The sequence below is a fragment of the Pongo abelii genome, chromosome 15 (assembly GCF_028885655.2).
Source record: "Pongo abelii isolate AG06213 chromosome 15, NHGRI_mPonAbe1-v2.0_pri, whole genome shotgun sequence".
NCBI lineage: Eukaryota > Metazoa > Chordata > Mammalia > Primates > Hominidae > Pongo > Pongo abelii.
In genome coordinates, this window is record NC_072000.2 from 98,413,248 (window position 1) to 98,430,311 (window position 17,064).

Below are 17,064 nucleotides of genomic sequence, written 5' to 3' on the forward strand. Positions count from 1 at the left end.
TATAGGCTGCCTGGAGACAGGGACGGACACACAGGACAATGCAGTGTATTTTTATATCAGGGGAATGAACGAGGGTGGGAGGCTGAGGGGATAGCAGCCTGAAGGGAGGGAGCAGGCATTTCCTGGGAGAGATGGGGGGCACCTGGCCAGTTCCAGTGCCCAAACCACACAGAGCCATTGTTGGTGCAAATGCCCACATTTCTTTCTGTCCCCCTCAGGAACTCAGCAAAAGGTTCACCGCCATCCGCAAGACCAAAGGGGATGGGAACTGCTTCTACAGGGCCTTGGGCTATTCCTACCTGGAGTCCCTGCTGGGGAAGAGCAGGGAGATCTTCAAGTGAGTGCCGGGGCCCCTTGGGCTGTCAAGGCTGTGTTCTCTGTGCTAGGTCAGCCCCAAGTCTCTCGGAGGTTTTTGTTACACTCAGCCTGGTTAACCCAGAGAGTGAGCTGAAGGGCTGCCTGGCAGAGGCGTTTGATGTTGGGGGGGGGCCCAGCTGCCCGCTGTGGTGGAGTTGGGGGCAGCCAAGGGGTGGAGGATGGAATCTGTGACCTCCCAGATGCTTTCCAGCCTCTGCTTCCACCACAGGCCTGGGTCAGCCCAGGTGAGTCGCACGGAGCAGGTACTTCGTGACCCACTCTGAAAAGAAAACACAAAAAGAAGCTTTGCCCCGGTGTTCTGCATAATTCCTGTTGACGTTGGTTTGGAGTGTGTGTGACTCAGGCATTCAGCTGGCTGGGCCTGTCCCTGAGGTTCATGTTGGAGAAGGTCTGTGTCCAGAGCTGCCCCTGTCATCTCGGCTAGTTCAGGTCTTCTCATACCTGAAGTTTGTACAAGGCCCCTGGTTCTCTAGTCCATAGCAAGAAAAAAAAAAAGCAAAGACAAACAAACCCCTGAGACCTGGCTAGGACCCGAATTCCTGTTCAGTGGGAGCAGGGCAGAGCGGGGACTGCTTTTGTCACTGGCTCCCAGGAGATGCTGATGCTGCTGGGCCTCAAACCACGCTTTCAGGAGCAAGGAGCTAAGAGACCCACCTAGCTCTTAACCTTTGGGGGTCTCAGAGCCCTTAGAGGCTTTGGTGAGGGCCATGGGCCCTCCTCATCTGAGACCCGCACCCACATGCTCTCTGGAAACAGTACGGTGGGCAGTGGGTCACAGAGCACTTCTTTGGCTAAGGCAGGTTTCTCAACAGCGGCATGACTGATGTTTTGGGCCAGATCATGCTCATGGTGGGGGCTGCCCTACGCATTGTAGGCCTATTAGCAGCATCCCTGGCCCCCACCCATGACATACTAGTAGTAACCCCCTCCCCAAGTCATGACAATCGAAACTGCCTGCAGACACTGCCAAGAATCTCTTTCAGAGGAAAAAAATTGACCCTATCTGGTTGAGAACTACTAGGTTAAGGCCATCATCTCCTGTTCAAAATATAGATGATCTCAAAGAGGGCAGAAGTTAAGCCATCTGTTCCTTGGCTGAGCCGTTCAGATAGTTCGCCAGTGACAGACTGGCAGAGCCCCTTTTGATGGAGAGTCAGCTATCTCAATCCATTCCCCTCCCCAACTTTCTCACAGCCCTGTGGGGACCAGCACAGCACAGTGCAGGGATTATGACCCCAACTTCATTTCCCCACAACCCGTGTCCCCTGGAGTTGTGCCATGCAGCAGCCCTGGGCTCTGAGGTCAGACCTCACTCTCTTGCTTACTTGCTGTGTGACCTTGGGCAAGTGACCTGATCTCTCTGATCCTGTTTTCATGCCTGTGGAAGGTGGACATTATAACACACTTCAGAGTGCTATTGTGAGGACTCAGTGGGTGATGCTGGCCAAGCCCAGCACCTGCATCTCTCTCTGCACCAGCCCACGTGCTCTGTTTACCTTCACTCCATCCTGTCTCCCCACTCCAGTCAGCACACACGGGTGCCATGCTCAGACCCTGCTCTAGGCTGTGGGGATACTGCAGTGAACAAGAAAGACAAAATCCCTGCCTTGTGGGGCTTGCGTCCTAATGGGAGAAGATGGACAGTACATGAGTATCACGTTTGAGGCGTCGGATGGTGATTAAGTATTGTGGGAAAAATCAGGCAGGAAGGAGGCCGAGGAGTGCAAGGTCTGGGGTTGGCAATTTCAAGTAGGGTTGGAAAGATAAGGGCGGCAGGGCACATAGGGCCTTGGGCCTTTCTGAGGACCTTGGCTTTCAGCCTGAAGGACATGGGGGCCACCGAGGGATTGTGCAGCACGGGGGACCTGCCCTGCTGGCTGCTGTGTGCAGGACAGACAGGGGCAGAGACACAGCCAGGGAGATGTGGTCGGGGAGAGATCCAGAGGGGAGATGACTGTGGCATGAGCAGGTGGATGCAGTGGGCATGGCAAGAAGTGGGCAGGTCTAGACACCTGTGAAGGTGGCGAAGACAGGATTCGTGCCTGACTCACATGTTGGACATGGCAGAGTCAAGAATGGCTCCCAGGGGTTTGGCCTGAGAGTCAGCAGGATGGAGAAGCCGTTTGCTGCAAAGGAGGGCTAAGGAAGATCAGCAGCTGTGTTTTGCAATGCTTTCTGAAATGTCCGGGAGCCATAGAGCGGGGGTGTCTGGTGGGCAGTGGAGGTATGAGGCTGGCGTTCAGCAGGCAGGCTGGGGCACACAGGTGATAAGTCAAACCAAAAGGCTGCATGAGACCACCAGCATTTTTTCTTTTTTTTTTTTAAACATTTTCTTTCTCTCTTTATTTTTTCTTAAGAGATGGGTCTTGCTATGTTGCCTAGGCTGGCCTCGAACTCTTGGGCTCAGGCGGTCCTCCCTCCTCAGCCTGCATCTTCTTACAGAAAAACCGAGACCGTGTCACTCCCAAGCTTGAAATATGCCCCTGACCTCTAGGAGCAGTGGAAACCCCTGACACCAACGCCCTCCACACCAGGCCCCTGCCTCTCCTGCCCCGTTGCCTGCCCACCCTGAGTTCTAGGCACAGGGACTCACTTATCCTACACACACCAGAGCTTGCAGGCATGACATGCCGCCTGACACTGCCTAGGCCTAGGTAGCCCTGCTTCTGACCCGGCTGTGGGTTCCTTGGGCCCCAGGCAGGTTGCTTCACTCACTCCTCTGTAGCTCCTTCCCCCAGTTGAACAGTGGCCATAGCCCTGTCACAGACATTAAGTGATTGACTCGTGAGTACTTGGAACACTGACTGGGGTGTTCTGTGCTAGCTCTTAGCGTCAGCGTCATGCATCCTCCACAACCTGCTGTCTCCCTGTGTGCAGTGAGCCCAGAGCCACCCAGGCAGACACTTGTTCTCTGCTCAGTGCTGCTGCAGGGCTGGAGCAAGCGTGTTGCAGCAGTATGCTCGTTCCAGCCCTGGATCTTGCATACTTGCTCTAGAAGTATGCGAAGTACTTCTGTGTGCCAGAGGCTTGGAGAACACGCTCTTCCTTTGAGGGCAGCCACTGTTACTACCCCATCTGATGAGCAAACAGAGCCTCACAGAGGTCAAATGACTTGCCAGAGGTCCCACACACAGGCTTGTGTGCAGCCCCAGCAGTCTGAACTTGCACCCCCTCCGAGCCCCAGCGCCATCCTTCTCCATATCCCTGGCTTGCCTCTCGGGGGTGCATGTCCTGGCCTGGGGGCTTACCCCCTTCTGACAGGGCCTACGACTGCACGCTGCTTATCTCCGTGCCCCCAGTGCCTGGCACAGAGGGTCCCACAAGTCACTGGCGAGGAATGAATGTGGAATGAGGCAGAGGTTTGGGGGTGGGAGCGGGGGCAGGAGAGCTGGGAGCAGAGCAGTGCACTTCATGGCCATGCAGGGACAGAGTGGCTAGAAGAGGGTGCGGGCCCTTGGAGCGGCCCTGGAGGACTGCAGCTGCTTCCTGGAGCTGCTTCTAATACTCTGGCCATGGGCCACCTAGCCGCAGCTGAAGACAGAACAGGGGGTGCTGATGAGGGTGGCTCCTGAGCGAGAGGCGTTAGCCAGCACTAACCATCAGATCCTTGCCCTGGCCAGGAGGGGAAACCTAGGCAGCAGGTACCACCGCAGTGGAGGCCTCGTCCTCCCAGGCAGCTCTCCGTTCGCCCTCAGCACCCCTGCAGTCAAGGCGTCATCACCATCCACACTTGCGCCAAAGTGGAGCCTATGGCCAAAAGCCACAGGGGGACTTGACAGGGCTGGAGGGGACTGCGGCTAGAAGCCAGCACAGGCTCCATCCCTCCAATCCAGGCACCTCACCCCACAATCAGGACAAACTAGTCCTGGCCCAGGCAGGACTGTTAGATATGCCAGGACCAGCCAGGGGCAAGCGGCATCTAGGCAAACACTCCTCCTTCTGAGTTAGGAGACCAGCTTCCCGTCCACACCCACCACCTTCTCCCTCCTCACCGCCCCGTCCTCCTACAAGGCACCGGGCTTTCCCGGAGCACAGCAACTTCTGAGGTGGCCCAGGCCTCTGTATTCCCTTGTGAAACCTTCTGCCTCCTGGGTGCTGTCAGAGCCTCATCTCTGTTCCCAGGGAAAGTGAGGGGCTGGAGAACTAGGTGTGGCCTTAGTGTTCTGCGCCTGCCAGCTGGTCACCCAGGGCCGCTCACCTGGTCCTTGTGGGAGGCAGCCCTTCCTCCATACCTCATTGCTGTCACTAAACTTGGGAGCCAGGTCCTGGAGCCAGGGCCAGGCCCAGGCCTGGGTTTCTTGCCATACCCGCTGAGGGCACCAGGACAGGTCCCAGAAAGGGGCTGTGCCATGAGGGGGCCTGCAGTGGGTGCAGAGAGGAACAACCCAGCATGCACAGAGCAAGGGCCTGTGGAGCAGGCCCCCAAGGGTGACTCGGTGCTGGCAGATGCTTAACAGCCGGCTGTGGGCGTGCGGGAGGCCTGGCGTGTGTTGTCAGCCAATTGCTGTGGTGTCGGTATTCAATATTATCATGATTGAGTCAAGCTGCCCTCATGAGGTCACTGAGTAGGGAGTTGGAAAAGATGCAAAATCACACACGCCCTTGTCATGTCGTCTTTCCACCATGCACACACACACAATGCAGCTCAGCCACCAGGGCCCGGCAGGGCCGGGGTGGAGATGTGCACGGTGTATGTGGCTGTGTGTTGGGGGCAGGGGCAGGAGGTTCTGTGGCTGGACTAGAGATGAGGTTGGTGGGCACAGTGGGTTGAGAGGGGGACGCACAGTTGCCAATCACAGCACTCTCGCTGTGTTTCCCTGTAAACACTCAGTCTACCCCCTCTGTAGGTTCAAAGAACGCGTACTGCAGACCCCAAATGACCTTCTGGCTGCTGGCTTTGAGGAGCACAAGTTCAGAAACTTCTTCAATGCTGTGAGTTCTCCTGGTCCCTGCTTCCACTCTGGCAGAGCAGACAGGAGCGGGCACTGGCTGGAGCCCCTGCACAGCCCACAGCTCTGCTCCTCCTGGCTGGCGAAGGACGGAGGGTTGCTTCCTGCTTGTGGGGGTGTGTGGGCACAGGGAGCCCTCACCCTATTCCCTCACCCTATGCCATCTCCACCTCGTGCCTCCCTATCCAATTAGTGAAGGGGCGGGATCGAGGACTCTCAGACGCTTGCCACTCTGAGTGTGCACGTGAGAATCCAAACCCAGGTAGTCATGGCGGGGAGACCCAACTGCCGCTCCCTAGACATGCCTCTGGGCTAGTGTACAAACCGCAAAGTCTTGCTAACCCTGGGTTACTTAGCTTAGGCAGAATCTCAGACTGATTTTTACCTCACCCTGAGAATCTACAAATGAAAATGCACGTGAGGGCTTCAGGCAAAGGGAGGGAGCGGAGGGAGAATGCAAAGGGAGGGCTGGGGCTTGCTTGGCCTCCCTAGCTGAGGGCCAGGTGGGCGCAGTTTTACAGTGCGGTGGAACTGGTGGAGAAGGACGGCTCAGTGTCCAGCCTGCTGAAGGTGTTCAACGACCAGAGTGCCTCGGACCACATCGTGCAGTTCCTGCGCCTGCTCACGTCGGCCTTCATCAGGAACCGAGCTGACTTCTTCCGGCACTTCATTGATGAGGAGATGGACATCAAAGACTTCTGCACTCATGTAGGTGCTTGGGGTCTCAGCCCCGGCCCTGGGCTTTGCTCCTGTGGCCCTCTCCTGCAGACTTCAGCACCCATCCGTAGCCAAGGGACTCGGGTATCACAACTGCCCTTGCAATTCAAACAGAGCTACGTCAGCAAGCTGCAGACAGGTCCCACCTGAGCTGCCTGAGCTGTGTGGCCTGAGGCAAGGCACTTCCCTCTCTGGAGATTTCCCATCTGAAAAATAAGGGATTTGGACTGGCCTGTTTACAAAACCACAGTCATAGTCCAAGAGTCACATTTGCCTGACGTGTTTATGATGCATGGTATTTACCAGAAAGAGTTGCCGGTATTTAAAAATTAGGCACTTTTCATATGAATATTTGGATTTCTGCTGGGAAATAAGAAGATCCAGCCCCGAGGCCCTTGCTCTTGCAGGGCAGTATCAGCAGGCACTACGCAGCAGCTGCCCTCTCTATGTGGGACACACGCCTGCTTGCCACCGCCTCTGCCTCTTCCATTCTCTCTGCAGCACCCAGACTCGCACCTGCACTCACCAGCCTAGCCTCTGTAAACACTTAAGCTTGAAAGGCACCCCTGGATGAGAGGGTGCCTTTTATCTCTAAGATTCTTTGATGCCCCCCCTTTCCAGATCCCTCTAAAGCAGTAGCCTGCTCTCAGGTGTAACTACAAGGTCTAGAATGGAAAAGATTCAGGTTCGATTCTTGCAATTGTAGCGATTTCTAGCTGTGCTGCCTCTCAATGAGGCTGTTTCCTGTGTGACATGAGAATGTCCACACCCAACTCATGGGATGTTGTGAAGATGATGCCCCAGCACAGAGGCTGTGGCCATGACCCGGACAGCCAGAGTTGAACTCGCTTGTCCTCTGCCAGGCCTCCCTCCTAAGCTGGCTTGTTTTCATTTTGGCCCCTGCAGGAAGTGGAGCCCATGGCCACGGAGTGTGACCACATCCAGATCACGGCGTTGTCGCAGGCCCTGAGCATCGCCCTGCAAGTGGAGTACGTGGACGAGATGGATACTGCCCTGAACCACCACGTGTTCCCTGAGGCCGCCACCCCTTCCGTTTACCTGCTCTATAAAACATCCCACTACAACATCCTTTATGCAGCCGATAAACATTGATTAATTTTAGGCCATGCAGTGGAACCTGTCACCTAATGGGACTGCATTCTGAATGGAACATTCCGGCTCTTCAATTTTTTAAGCAATTTAGACTGTAGCAAGAAAATGTGCAGCCTTTTGGGCAAAGCCCCTGGGAACGAGGCCTACCCATTATGGACTGTGATAACTTGGTGGGATTTTTAGTATTTATTTTAATGGAGGGACAAATGCTTTCTAACTGGGCCCCCGACTCCGCACCCCAGTTCGCAGTGAGGCCTGGGTGGGTCACCTGCCCTCTCTGGACTTGTTTCTTCAACTGGAGGAAGTCCCTGCCTATGCTGACATTCCGTTGTAGAAAAATGGGGCCTCTGGTTTCTCTTTACCAGGGGCAGTGCCTCTCTGCGGGGGAGGAAAAGCTCAAGGTTAGCTGTCTTAACCCAAGTGACTTACCAGGCCTACAAAGAGTCCAGTCCAGTCACTTGTTGGACTGGGCTCTGACAGATGGCCTGTTGAGGTCAACTTTTATGTGAGGGCTGCGGTGTGGTTTCAAACATTCATGATGGATTTTCCTACCCCTAACTTGAGATAAAAAAAAAGACTTCCTTTTTTTGCCAAAGTCCAGAAAGGGGCCTTTAGCCTTTAGTAGGAGCTCAAATTGTTGGGGCCCCTCTACCTCTCTCAGGGCTAGAACTGCCTGACTCTTGGCAGACGAGCCCTTCAGGGTTCTGCTGTCAGCCCCACCTGGACAGAGGCTTACAAGACTAGGGTCTGGACCAGAATCTGTGTATTTCTGTCTGGGACCAGGAAGCTGCAGCTGTCCCATCATCCCCAGCAAATCCTGGAAGTGGAGTCTGGATACTTCAAGGATAGAGGTGTTGGTACGCACAGCCATGGACCCAGCTGAGCAGAGCAGACGCTTTGCAGGCTGCCCCTGGCTGCTTCTTCCCTTTCCCGCTTCTGCTCTCTTTATGGACTGGTCAGAGGGTAAGTGGGAAAGAACAGACAAGCCATGGAAGATGGCAGTGGGGAGATTTCCACTGTGGAAACCGCCTGGGAATTCTGGCCAGCAGCTTCCTCCTTCAGCCACCTGGCCATGCCCCTTAAATAAGCCCCTCACCTTTCTGCCTCAGGACCTTCAAGATTCCATCCGTGGGCTGGCCGGCGAGACGGCACCAGTGGAGACTCACACCCTGGCTGGGTGGAGGTGCTGCTAGCAACCTCTCTTCCTCTGTTAAGAGGAAATGGAAAATGCAGGGTGTGGAATTGCCCTTTGGGGTCCTTCCTTAATTGAAGGCCACCTTCTCACAGGTTTCATTCTGCAGGGATTTACTAGAAACTATTGGTGCTGCTGCGTGAGTCTGCTGACAACCTGACTGCACAAGGACTGGGTAGCAGACTCCTTCCTCAGAGTCCTCTTGACACAAATGTCAGATTTGTGTCACTCTTCTGCCTTCGTGAAAAGCCAATAGCACTCTTAGATGTCAGGGGATTTTAGTTCCAAGCAGGGCCCCTGGTTTCCATACTGCCCTCAGCTGGAGTTTGGATCCAAAGGCTCTGGCTAAGTCATTATGTCACTTTTTCACAGGAATGTAAATTTGACCATCACCTCTGAATTTGTTCAGTGTCCCACCATGGTCTATGAGAAGTACACTGGAAGCACGGGGGGAACACATGACATGATTTGTGAATAGCATCATCTTTGCCAGACAAGTCTCCAGGGGATCCCTGTTTCCCAACTGAAACGTGTAAACGGACACACACAGGGCCTGGATGACGCCTTGGCTGTTCTAAGGGGCTGGAAGGTGGGCTCTGGGCCTTCTAGCTAGGCTCTCAAGCACAGCAGAAGCCTCATTGGCTGCTATGTCTCTGTATCTGTGGCTTGTGTGGTGGCCTCAGAAGCAGAGCTGTTTGGCAGACTGGCTGGAGAAATTCCCTCTAGGAGACTTGCCTGTGCTGTGCTTCCGGGTCACAGAGCCCCCCGGAAACTCACAGGGGTCCTCTTCCCAGGAAAGAATCTATTCTATCACTTCAGAATCAGGACACTCAAGCTCTGGCAGAGGCAGGCCAAGTTACTTTCATGGTCTTACCCTCTGCTTTTCCCCTTTTTGCAAAAAACCATTGGCCAAATCCGAACCATTGCCCTTGTTCCCCCACGTTCTCTCTCAGATCTTTGTCTCAAAGGGAAAACATAGTGGATGAAAAGGTGTGGCAGGCTTTGGCAGCTTGTTAAAATCTAGTCATCTGTGGATGTTACCTTGCTTGTCCACAGCAGCCAGTCACCCTGGCCAGTCACACTTCCTGGATAATTCTCTACCCTCACCCCACAGAGCCATCTCTCTCCAGACCAAAAGCTGGAAGGAGTTGCTTTGAGAGCTTGTTTTTACAACTGCATGTTTATTATGATACTTTCTCTCCAAAGGAAACTTTTAAATCAATGGGAACAATTAGCAACAGAAAGAGCACAGTCCCTGCTTTTGACTGGGTTCCTATTTTAAGCACAAATGAGAGCTCTGGAGCCAGAACGCCAGGGTTCAAACCTCAGCATTGCCACTTACTAGCTGTATGATCTTGGCCACGTCACTTCACCTCCCTGAGCCCCAATTCCCAAGTTTGTGAAATGGCGACAATACCTATGTGTCACTGGATTATTGGTTGAAACGGAATGAGATTCCTTGTATGAAAATAGCTATTATGCCTGACACACTCATCGTATGGGCTCTACAAAGGGATGTTCCCTAACCTGTCCTTCCCAACAGGAAGCATAGGGCACTGCAGATGGGGAAGCATGTCACCTTGGCAGTGACTCCATGGCTTCCCAAGCAGGAGTGTCAGGGGAACCATTAGAGAGAGTCTAGGAGCCAAACACATCGCCACCCTGAGCAGATACAGGAGTGGGGAGGGGGCTGTAACTCAGTGAGTGGCTTCCAGGGGCCCCAGGCCCTGCGGGATGTGGGCCAAGCCCTACAGCTTCCCTGGGCAGTAAGTAAAAACATTCTCCTAGAATTAAAATGGTTTCCATAACTACTTTTGTCCTGGCTTCTTAATACTGGGTACCTGGCATGCAGCCAAGAACTCTGCTTTTCTGTGGTGCTTATGTATTAAGTAGATTAGCTGGGGAGGGATATTCCTTGTTTAATGGCAGATCCAGGACACTCAGGAAGCTCTGCCCACTGACTTCACCTTACCAGGCGAGAGTAGCACTGCTTGGAAGGCTGCTCCTGTCTTTTAAAGCCTGTCTACGTATTAGCTCCTCCACCAAAAAAAGGAAAAGAATTTGCTGTTAGATGGCTAGGGCAGGACACGGACAGTCATCAGGGGATCTATGTTTGGCTTATGACAAGTGGCTTCACTCCCACGGCTCAGGTGCTATTAGGGGATATTGAGCCCGCTTACTAACCGCACTGACCACCACTGCATCATTTGGAAAATGGAGAGTCTCCCTGCCATTCTCTGATAGCTGTCAGTCAGGAGCTCACCTCACAGACAGGGGCACTTTCCCCTCCTATTCAGGTCACTGGTGACACTGGGGGATGGGAGGCCATTCCTTGGCAACACTTCTGAGACTGAAGTAGTTTTCTGAACTTGTCCTGGGCCCAGAAGGAAGATACTAATCCCACCTCTGCTACCTGGCTGCTGTGTGGCCCTGGGCAAGTCTCAATCACTGGGTGTCTATATGCTCAAGTACAAACAACACTATTAAGACTTATAGACGGGCACAGTGGTTCACACCTGTAATCTCAGCACTTTGGGAGGCTGAGGCAAGAGGATCACTTGAGGGCAGGAGTTTTGAGACCAGCCTAAGCAACATAGTGAGACCCCATCTCTACTAAAAAAAAAAAAAATTCAGCCAGGTGTGGTGGTGTGTGCCTGTAGTCCCAGCTACTTGGGAGGCTGAGGCGGGAGGACTGCCTGGGCCCAGGAGTGTGAGGTTGCAGTGAGCTGTGATTGTGCCACTGCACTCCAACGTGGGCAACAGAGCAAGACCCTGTCTCAAAAAAAAAAAAAAAAATATTTCTCAGGACCTTCAAGACTAAATGCTAATTAGATAAAAGTGCCAACCATGAGGCTGAGAGAGAGGCTAGCTACTTAGATCTTGGGTTATCTTGGTCCCTTTGCGTATCCTCTTCAATTCCCTAGCACCCCTTGAACTAAACAGCTGTATTGTATTGTGCCCTGACGAATACCTGTTTGGAAGCCAGACAGCTGTGCAGAAATCTATGCTTCTCCCATGGTTGTGGGAGTTGTGGATATTCACCTACACTGATCCAGACAAAGCTGGAGCAGCATCAGGAAGTCCCTAGTTCCCTGAGCACACATTTATACCAGGCTGACCAAGCCTTGAGTTCCTCTTCTCCCAAGGAGCTCAGCTAAGGGAACACAGCATGGCAAGTGCCATGAAGAGGGTAAGCACAGGACACTAAGGGAGCCCCAGGAGAAGCACTGCTCCCCCTTAGAGGCTCAGGACTAGAGGACCCATGGCAGTGCTCCAGGATGGAGAAGGCCAAAAGGCAATTCAGACCGAGGGAAAAGCCTATTCTGCACAAAGGCTCAGGACAAGAGAAGGGGTGCATGGAACCGTGGGAAGGAGCCTGCTCTGTCACAGAGGAGGGGAGTGGAGACAAGGCTGTGGCTAGATCCTGAGGGCTTCACACGCCAGACCTAGCGACTGTTACTGTTGGCTCTGTGATGTGAGGGAAGCCTGAAGACAGCAACCTCATCCCTGCCCACCTCCCACGGTGGCTCAAACAATACCCAGGAGAGTGGAGAGAGCTAAGGAGCTATTAGGGTGCTGCTCTGGGTAAAGCAGGAACATGCACCTCTTGAACATTCCAGCCTCTTGCTCCATCCACACTGTCCAATCTTGGCCTGCAGCCAGAGGCCTGACACTATTCCTGTCCTTTCAAGGGCTTAGCACTGTGCTGGCCCAGGAGAATCACTAAGTTAATAATGAAACAAACTACACCACCACCCCCATCTTCTAGCTAAAAAAAAAAAAAAAAAAATCAGGATGACACAATGGCTCTGACCATTGTTTTTAATTTATGAAATCAAAGTTGAACACACAAGAAGCCTATAAACACTGCAATACAGAAAAATTAAGCTGCTGCATAGAATTCTTACTCCAAAACAATGCAAATCTGCATGAGGTCTCTCCCGCTATGGGTGTGAGTGGAAGAGAGGGAGACTTTTTTACCTGGGGTTGGTGGTGGAGTGAAACACAAGGGTGGGAGAGGTTTTGCAAATAGCCAGAGAACAGAAACCAATGTGCAGTCACTGACGCACTTGACCAGGGCAGTTAATTTGCACTTGTACTTGGCTGTGGCTGTTCCGGCTGCGGCTCCTTCGGCTTCTTGGTCTTCTTCTTCCTCTGCTTGGAGAGACAGCTCAAAGCAGACTCACTCTTACTTGGGGCAGACACAAGCAGGGGCGGCTTGCCAGACTGAGTGGGATACTTGGTTTTCTGGCTCTCTGTAAACAGCGGCTGGGAGAGCAGGTGGCGCAGCTCCTTCTTCAGAACCTTCATCTGCTTTTGTCTCCGACGCTCTTCTTGCTGGTCAGCTTTTCCTCCTTGAAACACAATACAAAAAAGATCCTATTTACTATGGTTTGTAGAAACATTTTGTTTCCCTTGATGGATAACACAGTGAAAAATGTTTTAGAACTACTTTAGGGAGGCAAGGTTCAAAAGTTCTCTGAAGAAGCTAGTGGTGGCTTGGCGGGGCTGTAAATGGATAACGTCTAACCATTTGCGGGGGATACGCAGGACCGCTCTGTTCTTTTTTACTTCATAAAAATCCTCCAAGACTGGAATTATCTTTACAGATGAGGCAACTCAGGCTTAGAGAAGTCACCTGGCTCACATCACAGAGTCAGCCATCAGACAGAGCCCAGAACCCAAGTCTCCTGACTGAAGATCACTTTTCTTCCTATGACCCACCCACTTACTGCCCACCTGGGGTTTGGTGACTTCACAACTACAACCCGCCCCCCCGCCACCCCAGGAGACACTGAATGCTTCTTTGTAGCCCACCTCTCCTATGCCTTGCCACCAGTGCTGTGACTGCACATGGAGAGGCTGGCAGAGTCAAAAGGTTCCACCTCAGCCTGTCCTCAGGAAGGGAAGCCAGGGCCTCCACATCTTCAGCCCAAGCCCCAACCCTGAGCCACCAGGAATAGTTCACTGTCATCAAGCCCACTGGTTTGGCTCCTGGCTTCCACGCTGAGCAGACAGCAGTAAGTCTGCCTCTGAATTTGCTGACTTGGGCACTGAGGTGTCAACATCTCTGCTGAGCTGCATACTTGGTGATGTGGAAGGAGCATGGAGTTCTAGATTTGATTCTACCACTTTTTAGACCAGGAGCTTTCTCAAGCAGGGACCAAGCAGATTCATCCCTGAAGCCTCAGCCTGTGGTCACATATAGAGTAGCAGCTCAGGAAATGCCTTGTGACAGAGCTGTTTCCCTGCACAAACTGCCTCTGCTGCGGTATCTAGTTTCCATATGTAAAAGAAGAGTACTTCCTGCTGTGTTCATGTCATGAAAGTGGAGAAGATCAAATGAGATAATGGCATGGAAGTGCTTTGTCAGCTTGGAAGGCAGGTGTAGGAGGAACCATAATGACAAATAACTTAAAATGTAATACTTTCTATTTGCCAGGCAATGCCGTAAGCACTTCACATTTTTTAACTCAATCAGTCTTCACAACAATCCCACGAAGTAGGTAGCTGACTACTTCCATTTTATGGAGGAGAAAGCTGAGAACACACCAGAGGTTAAATAACTTGACTCAGTCACATAGTTAAGGCAATGAGCCGGCATTCTAACACAGGCAGCCTGGCCAGAAAGCCTGCTCCCTTCCTCACTGTACTCCACTGCCTGTCCATGTAAGAGGAGGCAGCTGAGGGCACAAGACAGAGACAAAGGAAACAAAGACTGACCGAGGGCAGTAGGCTCATCTGGGACTAGGGCCTGTTAGCAAAGAGGGGGAAGGACGCCCTGCTGGTTTTGACAAGACCCACACTAGTAGAGATGGTTCCAACAAAGTAAAAGTTAAAGAGAGATTTCAACTTCCTCAATTCCCATCCCGCCCAAGGGCTTACCCTTATACATGTCTTCTTCCAGCTCAATCTCCAGGGCAGCCGCTGCCTGCTCAATCCAAGAGTTGTGCAGGCAAGCCTGGAAGTTCCGATACTCAGATTTCTCAATCTGTCGAGCTAAACGGATTCGCTCCTGGGGGGAAGTAACAGAAAATATTCATCTGAAATAGAGTTCAGGCCTCTGGGAAGCAAAGTCTCACTTGAGTTGTGTTTGTGTCTTTAAGGCAGGTATCACTCTGCTGCCCAGGCTGGAGAGCAGTGGCATGATCATGGCTCACTGCAGCCTCAACCTCCTTGGATCAAGCAATCCTCCCACCTCAGCCTCCCAAGCAGCTGGGAGGCACCACCATGCCTAGGTAATTTCTTTTTTTTTTTTTTTTTTTTGTAAAGACGGTCTTACTGTGTTATCTAGGACGGTCTTGAACTCCTGGGCTCAAGCAATCTTTCCACCTCAGCCTCCCAAGTGTTGGGATTACAGGCGTGAGCCACCGTGCCCAGCAAGTAGTGTTTTGAAAAAGCTCTTGAGCCGGGCGTGGTGGCTCACACCTGTAATCCCAGCACCCTGGGAGGCCAAGGCGGGCGGATCACCTGAGGTCAGGAGTTCGAGACCAGCCTGACCAACATCGAGAAACCCCGTCTCTACTAAAAATACAAAATTAGCTGGGCATGGTGGCGCATGCCTGTAATCCCAGCTACTTGGGAGGCTGAGGGAGGAGAATCACTTTAACCCGGGAGGTGAAGGTTGCGGTGAGCCAAGATTATGCCATTGCACTCCAGCCTGGGCAACATGAGCAAAGCTCCGTCTCAAAAAAAATAAAAAATAAAAAATAAATAAATAAATAAATAAATAAATAAATAAATAAATAAGCTCTTGAGATCAGTGGTGAGATGCAGTTCAGTTCCTATTGAAATGCATTTGTTTTGTTTCCTGATAAAAGCCTAGTGGGCAACCATTACCCATCTGTGTGTACACATCTAAACACAACTGCCAGCTTTTCCAACAATCAACCTGAACAGCCACATCCTTTGAAAACCCTTACTGGTTTGACTGCCAACCTATAGGTAACCGAAGTGAAGTCTTTACGCAGATGCCACAGCTCGCTTCCACAGCTGAGCTAAGATAAAACATTTCAACTCTCCCTCTAGAGGGTTTTGGGGCTACATTGCAGTGGCAAAATGAGAAGGATCTTGTGATGTGGCAAAAGAAACCACGGGAAGCCTGGGTGGCTCCTAATCCTCCTTACTAATGGGAATTCTCTATGATGTCCACTTTTCCATCCTTATCTCCACCCTATTTCCCCACACAGCTAATATTCCTTTTGAGCCAGAGAAGCCAACACTACTTGAACTGTGCCATGCTTTTGCTCCCTCAATTCCTGGAATTCCACCTCCTCTGTACCCTTCCACATCTTTGCCAGCAGGAAGCTGGGATAGAACCTCTTCTCCTCCCAATGTAACCATATGCCCAGTAATTCCATACTGCTCCACTGTACCTGAACTTTATTCACAGCTGGCAAACCTCTGGGAAGGAGAACCCACCCCACTTTGGTCACTAATACAGTGTCCCACGGTAAGCGGCACCTACCTGGGGAATGCCTGCTGACTTAAAACCCAAAAGACAGAATTTACTGGCACCTGCTCCAGGGATGTGCCAAACCTGTAGCATCTGCCTCAGCAAGAAACGCTAACCACACTGTCTACAACCCTCTGACAGGATATCCAGGCAGCCATGACCACTGCACTGTCCGGTGAGGAGGGGGGACTTCAGGGCCAGACAAGGAAGAAATGGTTCAGGGAGAAAATGCCTCCCACCTTCGGTCACTCCCCTTTTCTCCCTTTTCCCAGGTATGTTGCTCTCAATCCTTTCTACAAGTCTCCTTGTTCAGCTGTTGGCAGAACCATTCCTTAGTTTTCAAGGGTTATGCTGCCAGAGTCCCACAGCAAGGTGCTCTGCAAGGGAGCAGCACAATCCCTTCATTAGCACTGGGGTTTTAACTTTGCTTTCTACCTTGACCACATCCATGTATTTTGTCTGCACGGGGAACAGTGGGATGTCCTCATCTTTCTTGAGGGTTTTGTAAATCTTCTTAAAGTTGATCACATCCTCAGGCCCAATGAGCATCAGGCTGAGGCCTTCATTGGTAGCTCGAGCAGTTCGACCACTTCGGTGGACATAAATCTCCGAGGTACGTGGGACCTGCCACAGGAAGAACTGGGAGATCAATACATGGCCACTGCCAAACACTGGTCTTCTCCTCAGGGCCACATCCCCAAACCAGACCCTCCTACCTCCCAGCCAGGAAGGTAGAAACTTCGGCAGCATTGTAGAGTAATCTAGCCCTCCTCTTAGTCCCACATTCAAAATATTCCCAGGTTTAGCCCATTCACTGTGCAGGCTCTTCCCTCCCGTGCCCCTGACCCTGGTTCAGTTCCTCAGGACCATGCAGCCAGACCACAGCAGTCACTTCTTATCCAGGATTTAAGCAGCCCAGCTCCACAGACCATGTTAATCCCTGGGTTATACGGTCTCTACTCCTATATATATATTATCCATAGACAATGTGGCATGGTTGCTGACACACCCACTGAGCCCCTGGCACACACCATTAATCAAGCACAACAGTCTTCTCCACTGGGCCCAGATAACATCTAGGTATCCTTTTCAATACAGTACTTTAAGTAGCCACTATGAACTGTTCATAAGAGTTCTAGAAATGAGATTTGCCATTTTTTACTTAGAGGATAAAGGCCCAACTCTTCAACCTGACACTCAGCGCCTTTAGTGACTTGCCCTCAACTTACCCCTCCAGCCTCAGCAACTATTCCTTTCCC

At 52.1% G+C, this 17,064-nt stretch overlaps 2 protein-coding genes across 5 annotated transcripts in view; one reads left to right on the top strand and one right to left on the bottom strand.

The window, feature by feature from the left end:
- OTUB2 (OTU deubiquitinase, ubiquitin aldehyde binding 2) overlaps positions 1-10,157 on the top strand; it is a 33,309-nt gene extending 23,152 nt beyond the window's left edge. For all 4 annotated transcript variants that reach the window (XM_054530458.2, XM_054530459.2, XM_024231885.3 and 1 more), the window contains 4 exons: positions 219-337; positions 5,226-5,310; positions 5,841-6,035; positions 6,951-10,157. In XM_054530458.2, coding sequence (XP_054386433.1) covers positions 219-337; positions 5,226-5,310; positions 5,841-6,035; positions 6,951-7,157 — 606 coding nt within the window. In that variant the 3' untranslated portion in view covers positions 7,158-10,157. The remainder of the gene's footprint in view (positions 1-218; positions 338-5,225; positions 5,311-5,840; positions 6,036-6,950) is intronic.
- A 2,000-nt stretch (positions 10,158-12,157) lies between these two features.
- DDX24 (DEAD-box helicase 24) overlaps positions 12,158-17,064 on the bottom strand; it is a 31,139-nt gene continuing 26,232 nt past the window's right edge. The window contains 3 exon segments of the mRNA NM_001131566.1: positions 12,158-12,704; positions 14,236-14,365; positions 16,241-16,429. Coding sequence (NP_001125038.1) covers positions 12,433-12,704; positions 14,236-14,365; positions 16,241-16,429 — 591 coding nt within the window. The 3' untranslated portion in view covers positions 12,158-12,432.